The 24,664-nt window shown below is 46.5% G+C and overlaps 1 protein-coding gene across 4 annotated transcripts in view; it reads left to right on the top strand.

Annotated features, from left to right (window-relative positions):
* Nucleotides 1-15,148, top strand: part of ZFYVE1 (zinc finger FYVE-type containing 1) — a 40,289-nt gene extending 25,141 nt beyond the window's left edge. For all 4 annotated transcript variants that reach the window (XM_073348528.1, XM_073348527.1, XM_073348526.1 and 1 more), the window contains 8 exons: nucleotides 5,488-5,594; nucleotides 6,925-7,033; nucleotides 7,651-7,748; nucleotides 7,846-7,963; nucleotides 8,754-8,924; nucleotides 9,957-10,137; nucleotides 10,840-10,953; nucleotides 13,039-15,148. In XM_073348528.1, the coding sequence (XP_073204629.1) occupies nucleotides 5,488-5,594; nucleotides 6,925-7,033; nucleotides 7,651-7,748; nucleotides 7,846-7,963; nucleotides 8,754-8,924; nucleotides 9,957-10,137; nucleotides 10,840-10,953; nucleotides 13,039-13,271 (1,131 nt within the window). In that variant the 3' untranslated portion in view covers nucleotides 13,272-15,148. The remainder of the gene's footprint in view (nucleotides 1-5,487; nucleotides 5,595-6,924; nucleotides 7,034-7,650; nucleotides 7,749-7,845; nucleotides 7,964-8,753; nucleotides 8,925-9,956; nucleotides 10,138-10,839; nucleotides 10,954-13,038) is intronic.
* Nucleotides 15,149-24,664: the final 9,516 nt, after the last annotated feature.

Raw genomic sequence — 24,664 nt, 5'->3', positions numbered from 1 at the left:
GAGTCACTGTCCAGGTTTGTATCCGATAGGGTGTAGAGCAGTCTATGAGCCACTAAAATGGGTATTTTTTGGCACCGTAGCTATGTGACCATCCAGTAGCTTCGAGGAGTCCAAAAGAACCCCAAGGCTGTGATCTGACTGAACAATCTGAGAGCAGATGTTCACAATTGAGGGAGTTGTTACCGCTATAACCCAGTCACCCAGTCTTGAGAGATCCTTTTGTAGCTCTTTGCAGTCTGCCTGTGCCTTAACTATCTTTAGTAATTTTGTATCAACTGCAAATTTTGCCACCTCACTGTTTACCCCTTTTTTCCAGATCATTTATGAATATGTTGAATAGGACTGGTCCCAGAACACACCTCTGGGGGACACCACTATTTACTTCTCTCCATTTTTAAAACTGACCATTTATACCTACCCTTTGTTTCCTATCTTTTAACCAGTTCTAATCCATGAGAGCACCTTCCCTCTTATCCCGTGGCAGCTTACTTTGCATAAGAGCCTTTGTCAAAGGCTTTCTGAAAATCTAAGTACACACTATCCACTGGATCCCCTTGGTCCACATGCTTGTTGACCCTCTCAAAGAATTCTAGTAGATTGGTGAGGCTTGATTTCCCTTTACTAAAACCATGTTAACTCTTCCTCAACAAATTGTGTTCATCTGTATGTCTGATAGTATTGTTCTTTACTACAGTTTCAACCAGTTTGCCCAGTATTGAAGTCAGGCTTCCAGGCCTGTAATTGCCGGGATCATCTCTGGAGCCCTTTTAAAAAATTGGCATCACATTAGCTATCCTCCAGTCACTTGGTACAGAAGCTGATTTAAATGATAGGTTACAGACTACAGTTAGTAGTTCTGCAATTTCACATTTGAGTTCCTTCAGAAGTCTTGGGTGAATACCATCTCGTCCTGGTGACTTATTGCTGTTTAATTTATCAGTTTGTTCCAAAACCTCCTCTAATGACACCTCAATCTGGGACAGTTCCTCAGATCTGTCACCTAAAAAGAATGGCTCAGGTTTGGGAATCTCCTTCACATCCTCAGCCGTGAAGACCTATGCAAAGAATTCATTTAGTTTCCCTGCAATGGCCTTATCATCCTTGAGTGCTCCTTTAGCACCTCGATTGTCCAGGGGCCCCACTGGTTGTTTAGCCGGCTTCCTACTTCTGATGTACTTAAAAAAAATTGCTATTACTTTTTGAGTCTTTGGCAGCCATCTAGCTTCAGTTGGAGAAGGACCTGAGATATTTTAATCCAGGGTGTTTGTTAACCCCTGCAGTTTCTGGATTTGAGCCAGGATTATTTGATGACTGCGTGAACCAAATGCCACAGAGAGGTCAGAGCAAGATCAATATGGGTGTACTTTCAATGTCTTATGGACATGAGGTGATCATACACCAGAAAAATAAGTGCTGTCTCTATGCCATGTTCTGGCCTGAAGCCTGATTGAGAGGAATCCAGAAGACTGGCGAGCTGACAGATGGTACCGGAGACTCTTTTTTGCTAGCTTCTTGATGAGTTTGCAATTCCATAAGCCAAGGGGATACCAGGATGGCAGCTGCCATATTGAAAGGAACAGGCTGGAGCAGGGTGGGCAAACTTTTTGGCCCGAGGGCCACATCAGGGTGTGAAACTGTATGGAGGGCCGGGTAGGGAAGGCTGTGCCTCCCCAAACAGCCTGGCCCCCACCCCCTATCTGACCCCTCCCACTTCCCACCACCTGATTGCCCCCCTCAGAACCCTCCCCATCCAATCCCCCCCGTTCCTTGTCCCCTGACTGCCCCCTCCCAGGACCCCCACTCCTAACCGCCCCCCGGGACCCCATCCCCTATCTAACCCCCCCGTTCCCTTTCCCCTGCCCCCCCCTCGAACCTCTGCCCTATCCAACTGCCCTCTGCTCCCTGTCCCCTGACTACCCCCCGGGACCCCCTGCCCCATATCCAACCCCCCAGCCCTGGTCCCCTTACCATGCTGCTCAGAGTGGCAGGTCTGGCAGCCGCGCCGCCCAGCTGGAGCCAGACACACTGCCACGCTGCCCTGCATGAGCACACAGCCCCGCTGCCCAGAGCGATGCTGACGTGGCAGCATGGCTGCACAGCAGGGGGGACAGTGAGGGGGCTAGCCTCCCAGGCCAGGAGCTCAGGGGCTGGGCAGGACAGTCCCACGGGCCGGATGTGGCCCATGGGCCGTAGTTTGCCCACCTCTGGGCTAGAGGGAGCTTAGGTAAGGAGGAACAATTTATCTTGCCCTTCCCACCCTGGAGTAGCATTACTAAACATTTAACAGAAGAACATAAAAATGGCCATACTGGGTCGGCACATTGGTCCATCTAGCCCAGTAACCTGTATTCCGACAGTGGCCAGTGCCAGATGCTTTTGAGAGAATGAACAGAACAGAGCAATCATTGATTGAGCCATTGCCTGTTGTCCAGTCCGAGCTTCTAGCATACAGAGTACAATGGATGATACCAAGATGGGAGGGGTTGCAAGTGCTTTGTAGGATAGGATTATAATTCAAAATGATCTGGACAAACTGGAGAAATGGTCTGAAGTAAACAGGATGAAATTCAATAAGGACAAATGCAAAGTATTCCACTTAGGAAGGAACAATCCATTGCACACATACAAAATGGGAAATGACTGCCTAGGAAGGAGTATTGCAGAAAGGGATCTGGGGGTCATAGTGGACCACAAGCTAAATATGAGTCAACAGTGTAACACTGATGCAAAAAAATGTGAACATCATTCTGAGATGTATTAGCAGGAGTGTGGTAAGCAAGACACGAGAAATAATTCTTCTGCTCTACTCTGCGCTGATTAGGCCTCAACTGGATTATTGTGTCTCATTCTGGGCGCCACATTTCAGGAAAGATGTGGACAAATTGGAGAAAGTCCAAAGAAGAGCAACAAAAATGATTAAAGGTCTAGAAAACATGACCTATGAAACAAGATTGAAAAAATTGGGTTTGTTTAGTCTGGAGAAGAGAAGACTGAGAGAGGACATGATAACAGTTTTCAAGTACATAAAAGGTTGTTACAAGGAGGAGGGAGAAGAATTGTTCTTCTTAACCTCCAAGGATAGGACAAGAAGCAATGGGCTTAAATTGCAGCAAGGGAAGTTTAGGTTGGACATTAGGAAAAACTTCCTAACTGTCAGGATGGTTAAGCACTGGAATAAATTGCCTAGGGAGGTTGTGGAATCTCCATCATTGGAGATTTTTAAGAATATGTTAGATAAACATCTGTCAGGGATGATCTAGATAATACCGAGTCCTGCCCTGAGTGCAAGGGACTGGACTAGATGACCTCTCAAGGTCCCTTCCAGTCCTATAAGTCTATGATTCTAGCAGGCAGAGGTTTAGGGACACCCAGAGCATGAGGTTGCATATCTGACCATCCTGGCTAATAGCCATTGATGGACCTATCCTCCATGATCTTATACAAAAAAATTTTTTAAGCCCAGTTATACTTTTGGCCTTCATAACATCCCTTGAAAGACTTGTTTTACCAAAGCAAATGGACAGATTAACAGTATGGTACTTGTCTTTTCCAAAATGCCTCACAAAGTAAAATATTTGAGGAGTTTTAATTATATTATTATTTTACTTTGTGCATAGTCACCCAAGGGACCATCAGGAATTGATTGCCTGGTAGAGACTGATATATACATAAAAGACAAACAATATTATATTAAAGAATGTGGTAACTCTTTAAAGTAGTAGCATGATATTTAGTTCATTTGTTCAGCTCTTCAGTATTATCATGACGGGCTCCAGGAAAACCTTATATAGATAGAGTTGCCTATTAGACGTGATGTTTAGTTCAGGCTTCATGGCAAACAAAGCCTGTAAAAATGAAACTTTTAAAATAACATTATTCTGCCTCTTTAAAGCATTAAATGTAGCTTTTTAAATACTTTATAATACAGGTATAAGAACTAGGGTTGGACCCTGAAGCTCATTGTTAGCAGCGGTAGGCACGTTATAAATGCCCAAGACAGACACAGTTCAACCATTTTGGTACAATGGAGAGATCTATGTTGTTACCAAGGTAACTGGTCTCCAGGCAGTCACCTAGACATAGATTTGCAGCAGATGTTTTCCTCAGTGTCCCTACAAGAGAAAGTATTTTCTTGCCTTTCTTCTCTAGATAAAGAAAGATCTGACCCTTGGGATCAGTGAAGATCAGGAACATAGCTCCACCGGGGCAGTGCATAGTTCTGAGTATCTAATGGGGAAGGGGTGTGGGCAGAGTCTGTTATTTTGCTTTGTTGGTTTTTTAGTAAAAGAAGAAAAGTGATTTCTTTTGAAGAGAAGAATATCAACCTCTTCACCATTCCTGCAGCATGTGTGCTGTGGTGGTTTGCTTTTCTCACGTATTTAAGGGCTAATGCCACATTTGGTTTATGGTGCTGCCAGTTCACATCCAGCCCACATCAGTAATCAAAAGGCTGACATTTGAGAGCCACTTAGTGGTTTGTGTGGAATGTGTTTGGTCACAGTCCAGGGGCTGGTCTACACTGGCAATGCTAAAACGCTAAAAAATGCTAGAGCACTTTAACATGGCTTGTGTGGTTGCGGAAAGAGAGCTTTCCCAGTGCTCTAAAAAAACCACCTCCATGAGGGACTTAGCTACCAGCGCTGTCTACACTGATGCTTTACAGCGCTGAAACTTGCTGCTCTCAGGGGGGTGTTTTTTCACACTCTGAGCGAGAAAGTTGCAGTGCTGTAAATTGCCAGTGTAGACAAGCCCCAGGTCCCAGTGGAGACGTCTCCATCACAGAAGCTACCATCACAACTGGCCCTAATTATCATGCTTGTTTGCAGTCTGAGCTCAAAAGCCAAGGACTGAATGGACCATGGAGAGCGAGCTCCCTTTTCATCTCGTATGTGGTCCCTGCAGAATAGGATTGAGGCACTTTGACAAAGCCCCAGGAGGGAAACTTTCACTATTTCACCATCACTAAAAGGTTCCCAATGTCCTTAATTAATGCTAGTTAATGTAAGTCACCTAGCTCAAACCTTGCATGGTGTGTTGAGTATGTAGGACCAAATGTTGTTTCCTTTGGTGTGGAATCCAAAACCCTTTTTATCCAGCTATTTACTCTGTGCAACCTTCTTCCTCCAACCCCTTCTGCCCTATCATAGAAGTTAGAGATGGAAAAAACCCTTGAGATCATCCATTCCATCTCCCTGACAAGTGCAAGATTGTTGATCTTGTTTGGTCTGTATTAGAGGGAAGGCAGGGGGGATTATAGTTTTCCTTTGTAGCTCATACCCGTATGGTTTCCTGGTCAGTGAACCATGATTTGTTAGCTACACAGCCTAGTTGGCCCTCTCCCAGAGAGGAACCCATGGAGTGTCCATGAGAAGCCTACCAGGATGTCCATGAAGATGTGTACCTTTCCAGAAGGCTGTCACTGGCCTGGTGAATCAATGTCCTTGTTGCTCTGAATTCCTCAGCAATTTCTCTCACTTGGTCTGACAGGCATTGAGCGACCGGTTCAGCGGTGAGATCCCCGATGACCAGATGGCTCACAGCTCCTTCTTTCCGGATGAGTATTTCACCTGTTCTACTCTATGCCTCAGCTGTGGGTAAGTAGGCAAGAAATACACCCTCATCCCTCTGGGAGACCGTACTGTCAAGATCTGCAGCATCAGAATGCACTGTCATAGTGAGGTCACAAGTACTCTGGAGAAGCATCATCATCATAGGTGGTGACATCAGTGTGATAACTCCTTAGTCTGAATACAGAAGTTGTATGTTTCCCCTGACACCAGAACCCATTTGAACTCCCTGAAAAGCAGTTCAAGGTGTGTGCTGTGGGGGGTGCTGTCTCTGTGTCCCAGCTAGGCAATAGGGTCTCCTTTCCATTTATCAGCAATACCCTACTTGAATTGCGGGACGAGGGTCAAAAAACTGTGGCTGAATTGCGGACAAGCCATGGAAAATTGAGGAAAAGTAATAATGGACCATATTATTTGCAGTAATAAAGCCCATTATTACTTTTTCCGTGATTTTCCATTGTCGGCCCTTGGGGCTGAGAGCGGCCACCCGGGGCTCCCGTATCAAAATTGCCGTCGAAACCTAATATTGTGGAATCCGCAATATCGCAAGTTAAGTATCAGTGTAATCTCTTTTTGCCCACATCGCTTCCGTAGTGTTCATAAACATGTTGTCTCAGAACTGGCAAGTCCCTCAAAGGGCAGACTGTGAAATGAGTGGTCTACAAGAATCCCTTGAAGTCAGAAATAATTGCCCTGTGAGACTTTCTGTCATATTCATGACATAAACATCACCAAAACATACATCCACCCAGTCTTGGACTGTGACCTATGGCCTGTGACTAGAAGCCACACCCACTGGGGCTGATGAGATTTTGCATACTAACCAGTCAGATGCCTCAGAACTTGAGTGCAAGTCCTGTCTAAGGAAAGCCCAGGTGGTGTGGGAAGTGGTGCTGGTAATTCAGTAGGTTGCAGTCATCCCTCTGAGTCTGTACTGAGCTGTATCAACATGGTGCTATGGAAGATTGTGCTGCTGGAAGTTCTGTCTATCAAATAAGATGTAAAACTAGGTTCCCTGTCTTTTGTGGTCATTAAAGATTCTCTAGCTCTTCTTTGTGAGAGGTGGGATGTTAGTTCTCATGTCTTGGCCAAATTCCGAACTTGGTTAGTTCCATCTAGATTCCCTCTGCAGCTTCTGTTGGATACAGTGTTTACTTCCTGTACTAAATTGCTATATAACGTTGCTGTGAAACCACTGCTTACTCCACTCCATGGTGGCTGCATTTCAATGGCTATACAAACATAAGATATTGAATAAAACCTAGTTTTAGTTCTGGCAACTTAGCTGACCTTATACCGAGATCTGTCCTGTATCAGTGACTCTCTAGCCTGCTCACTGTTTGCTTCTGAACTCCAGGTGTGGCTGTAAGAACAGCATGAACCATGCGAAAGAAGGAGTTCCTCATGAAGCCAAGAGCCGATGCAGATACTCCCACCAGTACGATAACAGAGTCTATACCTGCAAGGTAAGCAGAACCCTAGGGACAGGGTCCAGTACCTGGAGAGGGAGAAGTGTTACTCACATGTGCCTGTGGTCTTGCTCCTCTTTTCTGTTGAAGACTCGTGGCAACAAGATTCCTGTCGATCTTTAACAGTTCTTTGGTAATTGTTCTGTTTGCCGGCAGCCCAGTTGCACTGCTTGCGTGTTTTGCTGGCTGAATCGCCGAGGGCTGCACTGCTGCCATTTCCCAGGACAGGTTAAGCATTAGATGTTGCTCTTCAGTCTCCGTACAGTGAATGGATAAGCCTCTGAATTGCTCTCCTTATTTCCTTCCCTCCACCCCTAATGTTGATTTTTTTGGGGGGAGTGTATGTAACTCAGAGGTCACGTGGAGGAGCCTGGGGGTTACTTCACCCACAGCCATATTTTTATTGTTGATTAGACAAATGACATCATTTGGGTCATAATGCACAAAAATTCCGTTATCAATGATGGGGTCCATCATGTGGCCCCTTTAGCAAACCATCTCCACAAACACACACCAGGTAAGGCCTTTAAACCCACTCGTGACCAAACAGTCACATGGGACTCAGTGTCTGGGGTACCAAAACATGTGATTCTAATCAAACACTCCTGTTCCAGGCCTGTTACGAGCGTGGGAAGGAGGTCAATGTGGTGCCAAAAACATCTGCTTCCACTGATTCCCCTTGGATGGGCCTTGCCAAATATGCCTGGTCAGGGTGAGTACTTTCTGCTCTCCCTTTCCTTTCCTTTGCCAGCTCCTTTGGGCCTTCAGCCCCTTGCTAGGTAACCAGTTCTCCTTGTTCCTCACTGCAGGTATGTGATTGAGTGCCCCAACTGTGGAGTGGTGTACCGCAGTCGGCAGTACTGGTTTGGGAACCAAGATCCTGTGGACACAGTGGTGAGGACAGAAATTGAGCACGTCTGGCCAGGAGTAAGTCTTGTTGGGGTGCTTTGGAGATGTGGGTGGTTTCTTTCTTTCTTTCTTTTCTTTTTTTTTTTTTTTGCATAATGGCAGAAAAAATGGACTGACTCTCGCTATGGCAGCTGCCCCTGCTGCTTGAAGTATGGAGCCTCTTTGAGGATGGGCATCCTCAGAGCAAGAGGCAACCAAGTTTTGCCCAAGTGGACATTAAAAATTGGATTGGACAGATCACGATATTGCAGTGGTCCCCAAGAGATGAGTCAGAAAACCTAACAGGTCTTTCCCATCTCTGATTAATAAGTAAATGATTTCTACATTTTTATAGTGGGCTTTCATCCCAAAATGCTCCTTACACACATCCCCACTGAAATACAGCCACCTGCCGCACAGCATGCTGAACAACCGTGGGAATAAGGGACATATGAGCAAACCTCTTACTCTTACAGAAAGTGCCATGGGATATTCAATATCCACATGAGACAGGAGACAGGACAGGACCTTGTTTTTTAAGGTCCCACTGAAAGTCTTGCACACAGTAAATTGAACAGTGCTCAGCCTACCTTGGAAGGATAAAGAAGTGGGTTGACTTTATCAACATTTGGACTCCTAGTGTGAATGTTTAAACCATTAAAACATCCCCTCTCTCTAAAAAAGATGGGAGTGTGATTCTTCCAGGTGGTGTTCTCCATTTTAACAGCAGCAGTGGACGGGCATTTGCTCCAAGAAGCATCTGCTCAGGAGAAGTAAACGTTTCCTTCTCTGTTTTTCCATTTTCATGTAAATCCCCATTGTGTTATAGACAGATGGATTTCTGAAAGACAACAACAATGCAGCTCAGCGCCTGTTGGATGGGATGAATTTCATGGCACAGTCTGTGTCTGAGCTCAGCCTGGGACCCACAAAAGCTGTGACCTCTTGGCTGACGGACCAGATTGCCCCTGCCTACTGGAGACCCAACTCTCAAATCCTGGTATGTAGCAGCTGCCGTGCTTTCATGCTGTTGAGGGAAACTGCTCCCTTTGCTGAGCTGAACATAACCCTTCCTCCACACCTTCTCCAAAAAATAAAATGACAAAGTAACCAGTTAAAAAAAATCTGATAGATTTCAGGTGCCTCGTCTACTGTGGATTGCAAACTGCAGCTCACCCACCTCTGGCAGCTCTTCAGAGCCAATGGCAGGGACCCTTGCTATTCACGTTCTTGGCTTGGCCTGAGAAAGATCATGTCAGATGCCTTCTTCCCTGGATGTGCAATTTGTCCCCTTATTATTCCACTGACCCTTTCTGCTTCTTCAAGTTTGACCCATTCCCACCATCAACGCTGCTGATAAAAATGCTGGCTCCCACATACTTGCTCTTGAGTGTAAAGAATCAAAGTTGAAGTCCTGGCCTCCCATTTTTGCGTTCCCACTTTTGCAAGTGCAACCAATTTGTACAAAATATGAAGCTGGATATGAATACTTGGCCCTTACAATTCAATTAGAGAGAGACTTCCAACTCCTTTGAGAAAGCATATAAAAGGAATTGGGCAGATGACTAAACTGGAAATGACCATCTTATCTTTGTTTTCCAAAACCTTCAAGTGTTCACAGGTCAACTGCCCAGTGCTGTAGGCACCCAAGAAAGCATAGCTGTAACAATTCATGGCTGTAACCACAGGGTTCACGGTAATGCTGCTGGCCTAGCCACAGCATGCTTGTCTTCCCACGGGTCCCTTCTTTGGGTATGAAGTCATTGAGCCAGAAGGACAATGCTGGCACCACCCCAAGTGGAGTCTATGCCCAAGACACTTCAGAGAAAGACATCAAAAAGTCTCTGCAGTGCAAGTACAGATCAGTTAACTGTGAGACTTACAATACTTTCCCCACTCATGCAGGATCCAGTCACTTTCATAGGTGCCACGGTTCCTGCCGTCTCGTGATCCAGCTCTCGGACGCTTTTCTAATTGGAGATAATTAGGAAAATCAAACTGATAGTTTTTCTTTCTGGTTTGTCTTGTTCAGAATTGCAACAAGTGTGGCACGTCCTTTAAAGATAACGATACGAAACATCACTGCCGGGCCTGCGGGGAGGGCTTCTGCGATAGCTGCTCTTCCAAGACCCGCCCCGTCCCTGAGCGGGGCTGGGGACCGGCGCCAGTGAGAGTGTGTGACAACTGCCATGACAGCAGGGGCATCCGGTTAGGTAATGCTGACCTGACTGTGCTCGTTCTGGGAATGGAGAGAAATTCTCCACCTTCCTGTCAGCATTAACCATATGTTGTGTCTGAAATCTTACCACTGATTTTCTTTCAAAAGCCCCATTCTAGGGCAGATAGGGAAGATGGCTGATCCAACCTGCCAACTGATGCCCTTGTAATGGGTGTAGATGGTGCCATTCTTTTGGGTACACACCACCTCAGAGCAGGATTTGAAATCATGTTTGTGAATGCTTCTGGTGGGGAAAGCAGATGAACTCTGAGAGACCCTTTTTACTGCAAATACCATTCACAAGAAATTACTGAAAAATCTGATCTCTTGGAGGAATTATTTCTAAATTGGACTTTATCCCAATATCCCAGAAGGCAACATCTCCTGCTGGTGGGGAGATAGCATCCCTCTGCACTGGTCTTGAGTAGACTGTGTCTTGTCCACGTGGGTGGAGGAAAAGCGTAACAGTGAAGGTCATGCAAATTTCCCCAGGGAAGGCACGGAGGGTGTGAAATAAAGGCTGACTGGTGTTTGGCTACACTGGGATGCCAGAGAGCCCCAGGCCTATGCTATGGGTGCTGCACCTAACCAACCAAGTTACCTTGGTTTAACATTAGTTTCTCTGATAATACAAATTAACTGAGACTTGGCAGGAACTATGGCTTGCATTTTGAACCATAACTCTTCTATCATGCAGATGTGCCCGAGTCACAGACAGAGGAGGAAGGTGGGACACTGATCGCCAGGAAGGTCGGTGAGGCAGTGCAGAACACTCTTGGAGCTGTGGTGACTGCCATAGACATCCCACTAGGTGGGTGCTCTTTGCTTCCAATTGTTTTTCTATCTAAGAACATGTTGGTTGCGTATGTCAGAGCTGTTTGTTAAACTTCAGTGCTTGAAATGAGCTGGCATGGCACACTGACACTTCTTGTCTCAGGGGGCCAATGTAGCTCGAGGGTCCCCCTTCTGACTTCTGCTCCTGCTGGGCCGTGGGCCCTGCCAAGCTCTCTCCCTATGTTTCCTCTACTTTCTCAGCATTTTTTTTTCCAGTTTACGCCTCCTCACTTCTATTCTCTCCACAGTGCAGCATCACAGATCCTTGAGTTCTGAGTGTCACTTCTTCCTGATACGCCAGTAGGGTTATTGCAGTGATCTGCCAGACTGAGTTTCCTAGGCTGTACTTAAAAAATCGTGGCCAAACTATGAGACATTTTATCAGGTTTTTTAGCGGTTCTGAGTGCCAGCAGCTGCAGTTGACATAATTGGGATCTACGGGTGCTCGGCACTTCTGCAAATCAGGACCAAGACATTTAAACATCCAGTAACTGGGAGGATGGTTCCTAATGCTGAACTTAGTACAATGACAGTGTGTTGGTTGTTAGTGCACTGGGTACCAGCCCAGGTGCCGCAGCAGGTACCTGGGTTTAAATGTTGTTCCACAGCTGAACTGCTGTTTGTTCTGCTGACCAAACCCCCACAGGAGGTAGACAGCAGTAGAGGGTGATGAATTGCATTAACCACTCATCAGACCTTCTCTCCATTGCTCTGTCTGGAATTTAATCAGGCTGGCAGATCTTTTATTATCTAATAAAATGGAAGCAGGAATGAAGCTGCCAGATGTTGGTGTTACCACCATTGTACACGTACCTGAAAGAAGAAAAGGAGGACTTGTGGCACCTCGGAGACTAACCAATTTATTTGAGCATAAGCTTTTGTGAGCTACAGCTCACTTGAGCTGTAGCTCACAAAAGCTTATGCTCAAATAAATTGGTTAGTCTCCGAGGTGCCACAAGTCCTCCTTTTCTTTTTGCGGATACAGACTAACACGGCTGCTACTCTGATACCTGAAAGAGTGATGGTTAGATTGTTTTGACCACCCAGCTGAACCACAATGGACAGAAGATAAGGCAGAGAAAGCCAATGTTCTCTGAACGAGTCATGGCCGGAGGAGGTGTCCACCTCCACTTACCCTGGATGGCCTTCTGCAAAAAATGGCAAAAAAAAAATAGCAACGTGGGGCTGTGCTTTTTTCCCAGCCCAGAATCTCTGCCTTTCTTGGCATAATACTCTGATTGTGGGATTATTCCAGTCATTCAGAGAGATTTGATCACCCTGTTCTCTTGAGGAGCCAAGACTAGAGGTTAAGAATAATAGCTGCCCTACTTCCACATGTGAAGTACAAGAAGCCCATGACATTGTGGGCTGTATGGCCCCCCGAGATCTATTAGATCTACTTAACTTGATATGCCAGACTGAATAAGATTTAATGCAGGAATTTTCATGTTTAGGTCACTGGTCCAAATCTAGCCAAGGTCAGTAGTCACCAAGTGTAGTAAGCCACTGATACTATTTGGTGCCTGATGTGAAATGAACTGGAGTTCTCAGTCTGGTTACTAGTAAACAAGCATCCACATCATGTGCTATAAATTGGTATCCTGGATGGCAGTCTTAGCACAAAGGTCTAGGATTGAGAGAGACTTGGAGACTGATCTGCTATCTGGCCCCTGACTTGGTCAGGGTTGAATGTGGAGGGGAAGCTTCCAGTGCATGTTGTGCCTATTGGATTTCATTCTCTGGGGCTACCAAACCAGCTCTAACTAATTATTAATTATTATTATTATTATTTATTAAACAGTGGCGTAGTGGTGGTAGGGTCCCCATTAAAACAATGCCATTGAATTGTACAGGGGCACAATATGAAAGATTTGGAATAGCCTGAACTACTAGCAGATGCCTGCTAGAATGAAGTGTTCTGTGGGCAGATCTTAACAGTTTCCATAATGAGCTCCTTGAAAAGGCACAGACATGGCTGGTATCCTTGGGTCCTTCCCCTCCTCTGCCTTAGCAAAGAACAGGAGACATTCTAATTGCTGTGGTTCTTTCTCATCCTTTGTAGGGCTTGTGAAAGATGCTGCTAGACCTGCTTACTGGGTGCCGGATCATGAAATCCTGCACTGCCACAACTGCCAGAAGGAGTTCAACATCAAGCTCTCTAAACACCACTGTCGAGCCTGTGGCCAGGGATTCTGTGATGAATGTTCAAACGAGCGCCGAGCGGTCCCTTCCCGTGGATGGGATCATCCAGTGCGAGTCTGTTTTAACTGCAATAAGAAACCCGGTGATCTTTAACCCCAGCTTCCTGTCTGGGTCCTTCATGATTCCTTAGGTTCTCAGGGTTAGAAAAAAATAGTTGGTCTCCCTTTCACCTTTAGCAGCTAGAGTGCATGTTTCTGATCTCTGGTCTGCTCTCATGTTCTACCCATCTTGGAATGCTGGGACATGAGCTCAAGTGAGTAAACTGGACCTTCAGGTTTTAATTGTAAACTGATTGGGGAAGAGGGGAGCTCATGTAAATGAGCAACCCAAAATCCAGTGTATTTTATTCCAGTTTAAACATCTATATCTATATAATTTAGGATGTTAAGGATACCGGTGGCTAGTGAAGTTTTGAATATTTCTAGTTCAAATAAGAGACGCAGCTGGACCCTGCTGTATTGGGTTGAATTCGTAGCCACTGCAGTGCCTTCTAATTCTTCTCTTGGAGCATTTTGCTCATCACATGGTCCTAGTGTCAAGTTTGCTGCCAAGAGGGTCCAAGGCTCCCCAAACGTAGATGCGTGAATTGCAGCTGATAACGGGAGGGTCCCTGCCTCTGGAGGCTCCGCCTGCTGGCACTAAAGGGTTTGCAAAATCTGTTTGACTTGTGGTCACAGGTGCTGGTCTGGCAGGTCACGGGACTGCGGTGCAGGCGAGTGGAGGGGAACCTAGCACCGTGTCAGACACCAAGCTAGAGTTGTTGAAAGGAAAACAACTGATGTGGAAAATGCTAGGGTATCTGTGGTAGAAGCCATTTCCATGTCAGCACAAGATCACAAGGTAGCAGGGCCTCGTTCTTCTTGACCACATTCCCATGCGCTTGGATTTCTTTCAGGAGGACTTTAACTGCTTTATGAGGTTTGTCAGACACTAAGAGGCTTGTGACCAGAACGAGGCAAGTGCCAGTTTTCTGGAAGATTGCATGACCTGCAGTCTAGTGTTTGCTAGGCTTACTAAAGTTTTAAAGGGTCTCCAAATCCATGGTGCCACCAATGGTCTTTCAGATGGCTGCATAGAAACGGCACAGATTTGACTGTGATCTTTCTTATAAAAACAACAACAACCAACCAACCAAACCTACAGATCCAGCTGGAAAACAGGAATCTCTTCTCAGCTCCTATCAAGTGGCACTCACTGGACTTTACCCTTCCATAAAGGTCTGCATTGAACCACTGAATTTATCAGCAATGAGCAAACCACTGCGCTCAACTGATATGCTCCCTTTCTGTGGATTTTGGCTCTCATGACAAGAAATAAAGAGTCCATCATGAACTGAACTTTTGGCTTATGTAGACAAGGGATGCTCCCATGGAGGGGACTTGTCTCCAATTGTAGTGGCTGGAGTTTGACACGATACTCTGAAACTGATTTAGTCCTACCTGCTGGGTAGCTCAATGATTAACACCCTCTGTTAGGACTATATTATTAAATTAGCTGCTATAAAAGACTAGACCTTCTGAACAAGTGTGCTGGCTTTGGCCTTTTAACTAATAGTTCTTGCTTTCACCCCCAAAGGAACCTGTTTGCAAAGTGACTGCCCCAGGCATCTATTCCCAGACTTCACGCGGAAGCTGAAATGGAATGTGTGGGAGGAAACTTTCCCTGCTGGTTAAACTTCCAGAGACGAACTTGTATTTTGTAATCAAAGGCTGTCATAAGCTGATAGTCACCCGGAAGGGAGTGGGGGATAGGAGTGGGTAACAGTCCTGTCTTAGAAAAGACATTTTACAGCATAGCTCTGCACTTTGAGTTGTTTATTTTTGAATCGGTGATGGACAATACAATTAATATTTGTTGTTGGTTTGAAGGCCATGCCCTATGTGGCTTCCATGCATGTAGCTTCACTACCATGTTAATGCACAAAGAGAAACCATCCATGACATTCCTTGTATAAAATCTTCACTTCAGAATCTCTGTGTCATTGACTTGTCAGAATGTTGTCCTGCCACAGGCAGATGCCTCAGTCCATTTAAGACACAAAGTGATGTCTATGCATTTCTAGCACACACATTGTGGTGGTATCCAAGTGCTTCTTAGGACATGGAGTCCAATCCCAACTGACAGTTCTAGTGCTCTGGGGTGTTGGGACCATGCTGAGATCTTGTCAGCAAAGCAAGAGCCCTTTTGTTGTGCTTACCTGAAATGGGGTTGATGTCGGGGGAAATGTTGTAGCTGAGCATCAGTAAAATAAAGAAGAGGGCAACAGGTAACCCTAAATAAGGTAGCAACAGGAAAGGTAAGAGACTCGGCTAAGGCCATGTCTACACAGGAAAGTTGCTCTGGTTTAACTAACATCTCTTTTCAAACCAGTTTAAATTCCCGTGAGGACTCTTATTTCAGTTAACTGGCTTATTTCAGTTTAATTTAAAGCTGTTCCTAATCCATTTAAACTAATGTGAAATAAACCAGTTTTATACCAGAATAAGAGTGTCTACATGGGGGTTTGCATCAGTTTAACTAGATTGGGTTAAATTCACACCTTAGGTTATACTGGTGCAACTTTCCCAGATAGACAAGGGGCTTGGCTGCACTTGCGAGTTACAGTGCAATAAAGGAAACCCGGGCGCACTAGCTCACTACCCGTCCACACTGGCAAGGCACGTGGAGCGCTCTGACTCCGCGGCTACAGTGCTGCGGGTACTCCACCTTGGCGAGTGGAATAACGTTTGCTGCGCCCCCGCTGGAGCGTCGCAGCGCCAGTGTGAACGAGATGTAGCTTTACTGCGCCCTGATCAGCCTCCGGAAATGTCCCATAATCCTCTTGAGTCAAGTGGCCACTCTTGTCATTATTTTTGAATCGCTGCAGGAATGCGAATATGCCCTTTGAAAGCTCCGTTTCTGACAGCCGGCTGCTTATCTGCTCCGAGACAAAGCAACCATTACTGTGGAATGCTGTGGGGGGGGGTCTGTTCCTGTCAGAACTTAGAAGACAGCATGCTGACATGCTCTCAGGCCCCCCAAAACCCACTCTCTCTCCCTCCACATACACACAACACACTCCCTGTCACACTCCACCCCACCCCCCATTTGAAAAGCACGTTGCAGTCACTTACATGCTGGGATAGCTGACCACAATGCACTACTCCCAATGCCGCTGCAAGTGCCACAAATGTGGCCATGCCAGTGTGCTTGAAGCTGTCAGTGTGGATAGATTGTAGCACTTTCCCTACTGCCCTCTACGAAGGCTGGTTTAACTCAAAGCGCTCTACATCTGCAAGTGTAGCCATGCCCAAGGCCTAAGTTTTAATGTACTGTGCTTTGTTCTATGCTATATAGGAACTCCACACTTAACGTTGTAGTTATGTTGCTGAAAAATGCAACTTTAAGTGAAACTATGTTAAACGAATCCAATTTCCCCATAAGACTTAATGTAAATGAGGGGGTTAGGGTTCCAGGGAAATTTTTTTCACCAGACAAAAGACTATATTTTATATTTATATATATATACACACACACACAGTATAAGTTTTAAACAGTTTAATACTGGTACACAGCAATGATGATTGTGGAGCTTGGTTGAGGTGGAGAAGTCAGAGGGTGGGATATTTCCCAGGGAATGCCTTACTGCTAAATGATGAACTAGCAATTGGCTGAGCCCTCAAGGGTTAACTCTCACACTCTACAAGGCAGCAGGAAAGGAGGGAGGGCAGACAGAGACACACACCCTGTGTGTGTTTGAGAGATAGAGATGTGCATTTCCCCTTTAAGTATGAAGAGTGGGGTCAGAAGTACACTGCCTTGTTAATTAGATCAGCAAGCTGAGACCATCCCGCCCCTGCTCTATGGAAGATAGGGTAAGCAGGGTGCAGGGGGTCACCCTGACATTGGCCCCCCTCTTCTTCCCCTCCCCCCCACAGCAAGCAGGAGTCTCAGGGAGCAGCTCCAAGGCAGAGGGCAGGAGCAGCACATGGCAGTGGGGAGAGGGACAGCTGAACTTCTGGCAACTGATAGCTTGCTGGGCGGCTGCTGCACATGGAACTTTGGGGAGCAGGGAGCTGACAGGGGGTCTGCCGATCCACCCTGGTTCCAAGCCACCACCAGCTAGCTGCAACGGGCTGCTCTCCCCGCAAGCAGTGGACAAAGCAGGAGGCTGCCAAACGACTTTAGAAGGGAGCATTGCACAGCTTTAAATGAGCATGTTCCCTAATTGATCAGCAATGTAACCATGTTAACCTGGGTGACTTTAAGTGAGTTCCTGTAGTGCTCTAAGCTGTCTACTGTGGGCCCTCCCCTCTCCCTGTTCTGACAGCATCACGTATCAGGAGTGTGGGGAGAATAGAGCCTAGTCAGACTTTTTCTTTAGACCCTTCCCTGTTCCAAAAGGAGAGTCAAATTCAAGATCCTGCTCTCATGTTGGAATACAGTCCCCATGAGAAAGCCAGGGGTTCCTCGTGGGCTCAGCACTAGGTGCTGGTTGAGAGCCTTGTTCATCTCCTAGTGAAATCAATGGAAGGATTCATGTTGACTTAAATGGGCGTTGGATCAGGCACTTAAAGGAGATAAATATGCCTAGAATGTGCATATTAACTGAGCCCAGCAGGAGCTGGGATTACCAGATTTCTATGCTTGAGGCATTAGTGTTTCATAAGAAAATGGCTTTGAACAAGCTCCTCTCCCTTGAACTTGGACAATGCTCTGTATTTCTGCAGCAGCATAAACTAACTGGGAAAACAAGCTGAAAAATGAGTGTTACCTGCTTAATGCTTCAGAGTGTTAAGCAGGTAACATGGCAGCATCCAGGACAGGAAGTGGAAACCCCATTTTGAAGACATGGGTTTTTACTAGGAAAAGGACCCGAAAAACTCATTTTTGCTCATTATTGTTGCGGTTCAGTGATGAGACAGAACACAGCTTTATGCAAGCAAACAGGCTGGTCAGCGGAGATGGGCTGTTTTGCCCCCCCTGCCTTTCACCTACTTTTTTTATTATATATATTTTTTTAAGCATTACATACTGCTACACAAAGGAATGTATGACGTTGATTTATATGCTTAGTTATTATTTTTTATTTACTACAATTCTGGTTCTTAGGCCTTGAGCCCAGGCTAAAGAAACTTTCCACAGTTGCTGTCTAAACAATTAAGTTTTTAGGGTTCATATTTAGCCCTTGTCCTTGGATAGAGCAATGTGTGCATTGCTTCTAGGAAACAGTCAGGGTGTGCCCCGCCTGCTTCCAGGTGGAATAGCTAGACATTAACCCTTTATCTCCCCTTTTTTGTTTATTGAAGTTGGCCATTTTATGGTAGCCGCCAAGCACTTGATTTTTTTTTAATAACGAACACCGGGGTGTTCCAGGGACTGGTGGAGCTTTTTAATCGCTGTGCTTGCAAATGCTGCTGCACAAGTGAATTAAGTGCTTTTAGCTTTTTTAGAGGGAGGGGCTACTGGTCAATCCATACGGGCTTTAAAATACCAGAGGCTTGTGCTGCCTGGAGAGCACGGCGGCAATCCTCATTTGCATTTTTAACTGCCAATTTTAACAGGAGCTTGTGAGCTGCCTTAGTGTTATCCACCTGTTGGAGGATAGCCTTTTGCAATTTGTTGGTAAAATTCAAAAAGGACTTTAAGGCACCCTGACGGATACTGACAAAGCTTTTGGTAGGCTTGCCTGAATTCGGGACTTTTTTGAAAGCATGCTGGGCACAGGTGGAAATAATGGGGAAGACGGCTTGAGGGAGTTGAGACTGCATTTTAATAGTAGCAAACTGGCTTTCCCCTGCCAAATGCTCATAAATGATACTTTGCTCTTTATATACCTGGGCTTGGCGTTTTGCCATTTGCCGATACTCACTAAGCCAAATAACATACTGACTGGGTGACAACATTATGCGCAGCAGCGTTTTCCAATCCTCAGGGATTAGGGAGTACCCAGTACCCATCCCTTCAATGAGACCACTCACAAAGGTGCTAGTCAGGCTAAATTCACGAATTGCTTTTTTTACCTCTCTAACTACCGAGTATGGCAGAGTGGTCCAGGTGCCCACGGGGTTGCTCTGGTCATTATTCTGCTAGGTCACCGGGCAAACGGAGACCAGATCAGCCAGCTTCTCTGCTGTAAGATCTGATCGAGCTTTCGCTGCGTGAACCATTTGTTGCACCAGCGAAAGCTTCTGAGCAGATGCAGATGACTCTCCGGGGGGCCCCATGGGGGGAGGGTGATCACACACCGGCTCCGGTGGGGAAGGCCAGGGAGGCGGTGGTAATAGAGGCACTGGGGGCGAAGCAGGGGGAGGGATGGCTGCAGGAGCGGACGGGGGTGGCAGGATCGGCAGCTTCTTTGTTGGGGCTGGAGAGGGCCTTTCCGAGGCGACACGCTGTGTCGCATCGCCAGGAGGGGGGATGGCTGCAGGGGCGGACGGGGGCGGCGAGAGCACCAGCCTCGCGAGGGAGGGTCTGTCCGAGGCGACACGCTGTACCACGTCGCGGCAGAGGTGCCAGGCATGTAAAGCCTGCACGGGTGCCCGAGGCTCTTTGTGCAATGTTTGGCCCAATCGCTCCCAGTCCGCTAGCTTAAGGCTTCCAGCTTCAGGATACCACGGGCACTTGGCACGCACCTCCTGTAGCAGGAGAGTGAGTTCTCGAGCCGGGCAGTCATGCTGAGCCTTACGCAGCAAATACTGCAGCTCATTGCGGTGTTGCACTTGCAAAGCAGAGAGGGAGCTTCCCATACTTACCACAATGAAAAATACTCACCGGGATCCACAAAGTGGATGAGTGACACGTCTGAAACCCTTGCCGGGCGAGGTGAGTGCTGAGGGCCCCACGTTGGGCGCCAGTTGTTGCGGTTCAGTGATGAGACAGAACACAGCTTTATGCAAGCAAACAGGCTGGTCAGCGGAGATGGGCTGTTCTGCCCCCCCTGCCTTCCACCTACTCCTTTTATTATATTTCTTTTCCTAAGCATTACACACTGCTACACAAAGGAATGTATGACGTTGATTCATATGCTTAGTTACCATTCTTTATTTACTACAATTCTGGTTCTTAGGCCTTGAGCCCAGGCTAAAGAAACCTCCCACAGTTGCTGTCCAAACAATTAAGTTCTTAGGGTTCATATTTAGCCCTTGTCCTTGGATAGAGCAATGTGTGCATTGCTTCTAGGAAACAGTCAGGGTGTGCCCCGCCTGCTTCCAGGTGGAATAGCTAGACATTAACCCTTTACATTATTATTATTTATTTGTATTACCATAACAATTTAGGAGCCTTAGCCATGGACTAGAATCCCACTGGGCCAGGCACTGTAAAACAGACACTCCCACAGCATCTAAATGGAGTGACTCTTGCAAAAGTCCACCTCCAAGCATCAGTAGCCTTTCCTGAGCTCTGGAAAAGCCCAACCTGGAGGTTGCTTCATGATGTCAACCTGGGAGAGGTCTAGTAGTTGAATGAAGTTCACTTGGGAGATGGGGAAAACACTTATTATTGGAACTGAGGAATGAAACATCACTGGATTAAAAGCAAAACCTTATTTCCCTGTTAAATGAAAAATGCCATTCTCTTTCAGGATGTAAGCAGTGTCAGGATGAGCTCCACCCTGACATCTGATGGTGAGGTGTGGCAAGTTGTGGAAAAAAACTTCAGGGGCCGATCTCATTTGCATAGGCACACCCACCCCGCCTAGAATGAGACCATAGCTGCCCAAATGGTCACTTGGGCTGCTGTGGGATCCCCAGTGTCTCTGTTATTGGGGCAGGAAGAATAAATTGTTATTACCCTGATTATGGGAACTGTGCTTGGAACTGTACGTGGCCTTTTGTTATGATGGAGGGATTCACCATCAACTAAGTAGCACTTGCTAGGCAAGGGTCATGGGTTCCAAAACTGTGTGAATGGAGAGAGGCTGGGGACAAGTATTAATACTTGGTGGCATGGGCCCCTTGGTGAGGGCCTTACATGCTAATTGCACTTCCTCCTCTCTCCACTGTGGAATATCAGAGCTAATTTTGATTTCATTAGAAGTCTAGTTATAGGCTGCTGAGCTCACTTTGGGCTGACAGTGCACCAACACTGGGGCTCCCCTATTATAAGCTGAATTCACCTAAGAGCTGAAATCACTGAGTGTTGTGTTAAGTAGTGGGGGAGCCTGAAGATATATTATGGAGCAGTTTGCGGGACGGCTGGTGAAGCAGTTTGACTTCACCAGTTTGACACGGCGCAGTGTGTGGATGGCAGGAGCTGCTTGTGGGCTGTGGAGCTGAGCGAAGGAGTTCGTGGGGCGGCTGGCGGAGCGGAGCGCAGCTGAGCGAAGGAGTTTGTGGGGCAGCTGGCGGAGTGGAGCGCCGCTATGGAGCTATGGGGCGGTCAGCTTCAGATCACGTAAGGTGCCTCTTACCCCCGTCCCATTTCCACCCAGGTTGGGAGGTAAAGCTCCGCAGATAAACTTTCGAACTCTGGGGCTGCCCTGACCAGGGACAGAGACTTTTGGGGCATTGGACTTTTGGGACTTTGGGTGATTTGGGGTTGCTGGACTCAAGAACCAAAGGGAAAAGGGCATGCCCCAATTTGCCTGGGGTGGGTTTTTTTTGCTCATGGGTTGTGTTATGAATCCTGTTGGTGGTGTTTCCCCAACATAATGCCACATTGTTTCTCTCTGTTATTAAAAGACTTTTGCTACACTCAGACTATGTGCTTGCGAGAGGGGAAGTATTGCCTCTTGGAGGCGCCCAGCGGGGGTGGTATATATTTGTCCCAGGTCATTGGGTGGGGGCTCGAGCCGTTTTGCATTGTGTTATTGGAATGGATCCCCTAGATATTGAACCCGGCCCTTGTTGCTGCCAACTCTGACGGGCAGAAGGGTTACAAGTACATTTCGAACAGACTAGTTTGTGGGTTTTGTAGATTACTGATTAGTGAGTCACAGTTAAAATGTTGTAAATCAAGGTGGGAGTTTGGCCTTTGCACCAACTTTCACAGTTCACTGTAATGGTAATGTTTCAGTGGCTGCAGTGAACACTTGTCTTGGCAAGATTATTAATTTCAGTCTGTCCGAGATGTGACAAGATCATAGAATCATAGAATATCAGGGTTGGAAGGGACCTCAGGAGGTCATCTAGTCCAACCCCCTGCTCAAAGCAGGACCGATCCCCAATTAAATCATCCCAGCCAGGGCTTTGTCAAGCCTGACCTTAAAAACTTCTAAGGAAGGAGATTCTACCACCTCCCTAGGTAACACATTCCAGTGTTTCACCACCCTCCCAGTGAAAAAGTTTTTCCTAATATCCAACCTAAATCTCCCCCACTGCAACTTGAGACCATTACTCCTTGTCCTGTCCTCTTCTACCACTGAGAATAGTCTAGAACCATCCTCTCTGGAACCACCTCTCAGGTAGTTGAAAGCAGCTATCAAATCCCCCCTCGTTCTTCTCTTCTGCAGACTAAACAATCCCAGTTCCCTCAGCCTCTCCTCATAAGTCATGTGTTCCAGACCCCTAACCATTTTTGTTGTCCTTCGCTGGACTCTCTCCAATTTATCCACATCCTTCTTGTAGTGTGGGGCCCAAAACTGGACACAGTACTCCAGATGAGGCCTCACCAATGTCGAATAGAGGGGAACGATCACGTCCCTCGATCTGCTCGCTATGCCCCTACTTATACATCCCAAAATGCCATTGGCCTTCTTGGCAACAAGGGCACACTGCTGACTCATATCCAGCGTCTCATCCACTGTAACCCCTAGGTCCTTTTCCGCAGAACTGCTGCCTAGCCATTCGGTCCCTAGTCTGAAGCTGTGCATTGGGTTCTTCCGTCCTAAGTGCAGGACCCTGCACTTATCCTTATTGAACCTCATCAGATTTCTTTTGGCCCAATCCTCCAATTTTTCTAGGTCCCTCTGTATCCTATCCCTGCCCTCCAGCGTATCTACCACTCCTCCTAGTTTAGTATCATCCGCAAATTTGCTGAGAGTGCAATCCACACCATCCTCCAGATCATTTATGAAGATATTGAACAAAACTGGCCCCAGGACCGACCCCTGGGGCACTCCACTTGACACCGGCTGCCAACTAGACATGGAGCCATTGATCACTACCCATTGAGCCCGACAAGATAACAGACTGTTTTGATTTACAGAATGAAGTAGTCTGTGTTTGATAGTATTTTTTTGCCAGAAAAGTGATGGCAGATTCACAGTGGATCAAGAAACCTCTACATCTTTTCTACCAAATGTGGAAAAAAAATTGATTAAAATAAGAATCGTGAATTGACATGCAAATATGCCTGACAGTTTGCTCAAGTGTGAAAATAATTCTTTACACAAGGTGTACAGTAAGCAGCTCAGATTTCAGGAAGAGGAAACGTAGATGATTTTATTCTTTGCTCAGACTTGTTTACTTCAAATGAGCTGACTGTGTCAGTTACATGTAAAGTGGTGTAAGTTCCTCTGAATAGACGGATGGATTTTCCTCTCCAATTTTGAGCCAGACACAGTAGGAGGTTTATCTGTTACTATAAATTTGTTCACTTTCAGATGGCCCCACACTGTGGAAATCTTTGGGCCAAATTCAGAAGCAACAGAAGGTATATATATAGCACACGGTGACTATAGACTACTAGAACTTAGACAACCAGAGGGTGGAAGAGCAGGGTTGTGACAGGAAAAGCATCTAGCAGGAGGATATGAAAGAAAAGGAACTTCTGTCTTTGACCCTCCTGTTTTGTGCTTTTCCTGCTATAACCTCACCCTTCCGCTGTCCTTGTGGACTGTGAGTTATATTCTCTCCAGTTTACTCACTTGTAACTGACACCCCCTGATTTGTCACTCCTGCATTGGGTCTTTTGTCCGTGGTCTGGAAAACAAGACAATCCCTCCCCTGACCATAGTCTCAAAACTACTCTGTGCTTTTTTTTTATATTATTCCTTGATCCATAGCTCCGCCATGCCCCACAACAACTAGAAACCACCCATCTGCCTGCTACCGCATCCCCTAGAGCCCCAGCTGAAGCCCTGGGAGACTGACTAGTTCCCAAGATGTTATGAATGGGATTAACCTGAGTACTAACAGCATGAAAGCTTTTGGGTTTTCCACCTGGGATGGGGGTGGGGTGTGTGTGCGAAAACCTGGATTTGTGCTGGAAATGGCCCACCTTGATTATCATGCACATTGTAGGGACAGTAGTCACTTTGGATGAGCTATTACCAGCAGGATAGTGAGTTTGTGTGTGTGGTTTTTGGGAGGGGGGCGAGGGGGTGAGAGAACCTGGATTTGTGCAGGAAATGGCCCACCTTGATTATCATGCACATTGTGTAGAGAGTTGTCACCTTTGATGAGCTATTACCAGCAGGAGAGTGAGTTTGTGTGTGGAGGGGTGGAGGGTGAGAAAACCTGGATTTGTGCTGGAAATGGCCCAACTTGATGATCACTTTAGATAAGCTATCACCAGCAGGACAGTGGGGCGGGAGGAGGTATTGTTTCATGGTCTCTGTGTGT

Source organism: Lepidochelys kempii, chromosome 6 (genome assembly GCF_965140285.1).
Source record: "Lepidochelys kempii isolate rLepKem1 chromosome 6, rLepKem1.hap1, whole genome shotgun sequence".
Classification (NCBI taxonomy): Eukaryota; Metazoa; Chordata; order Testudines; family Cheloniidae; genus Lepidochelys; species Lepidochelys kempii.
The sequence above is the reverse complement of the archived record's forward strand: the minus strand, read 5'-3'. Positions and strand labels throughout refer to the sequence as shown.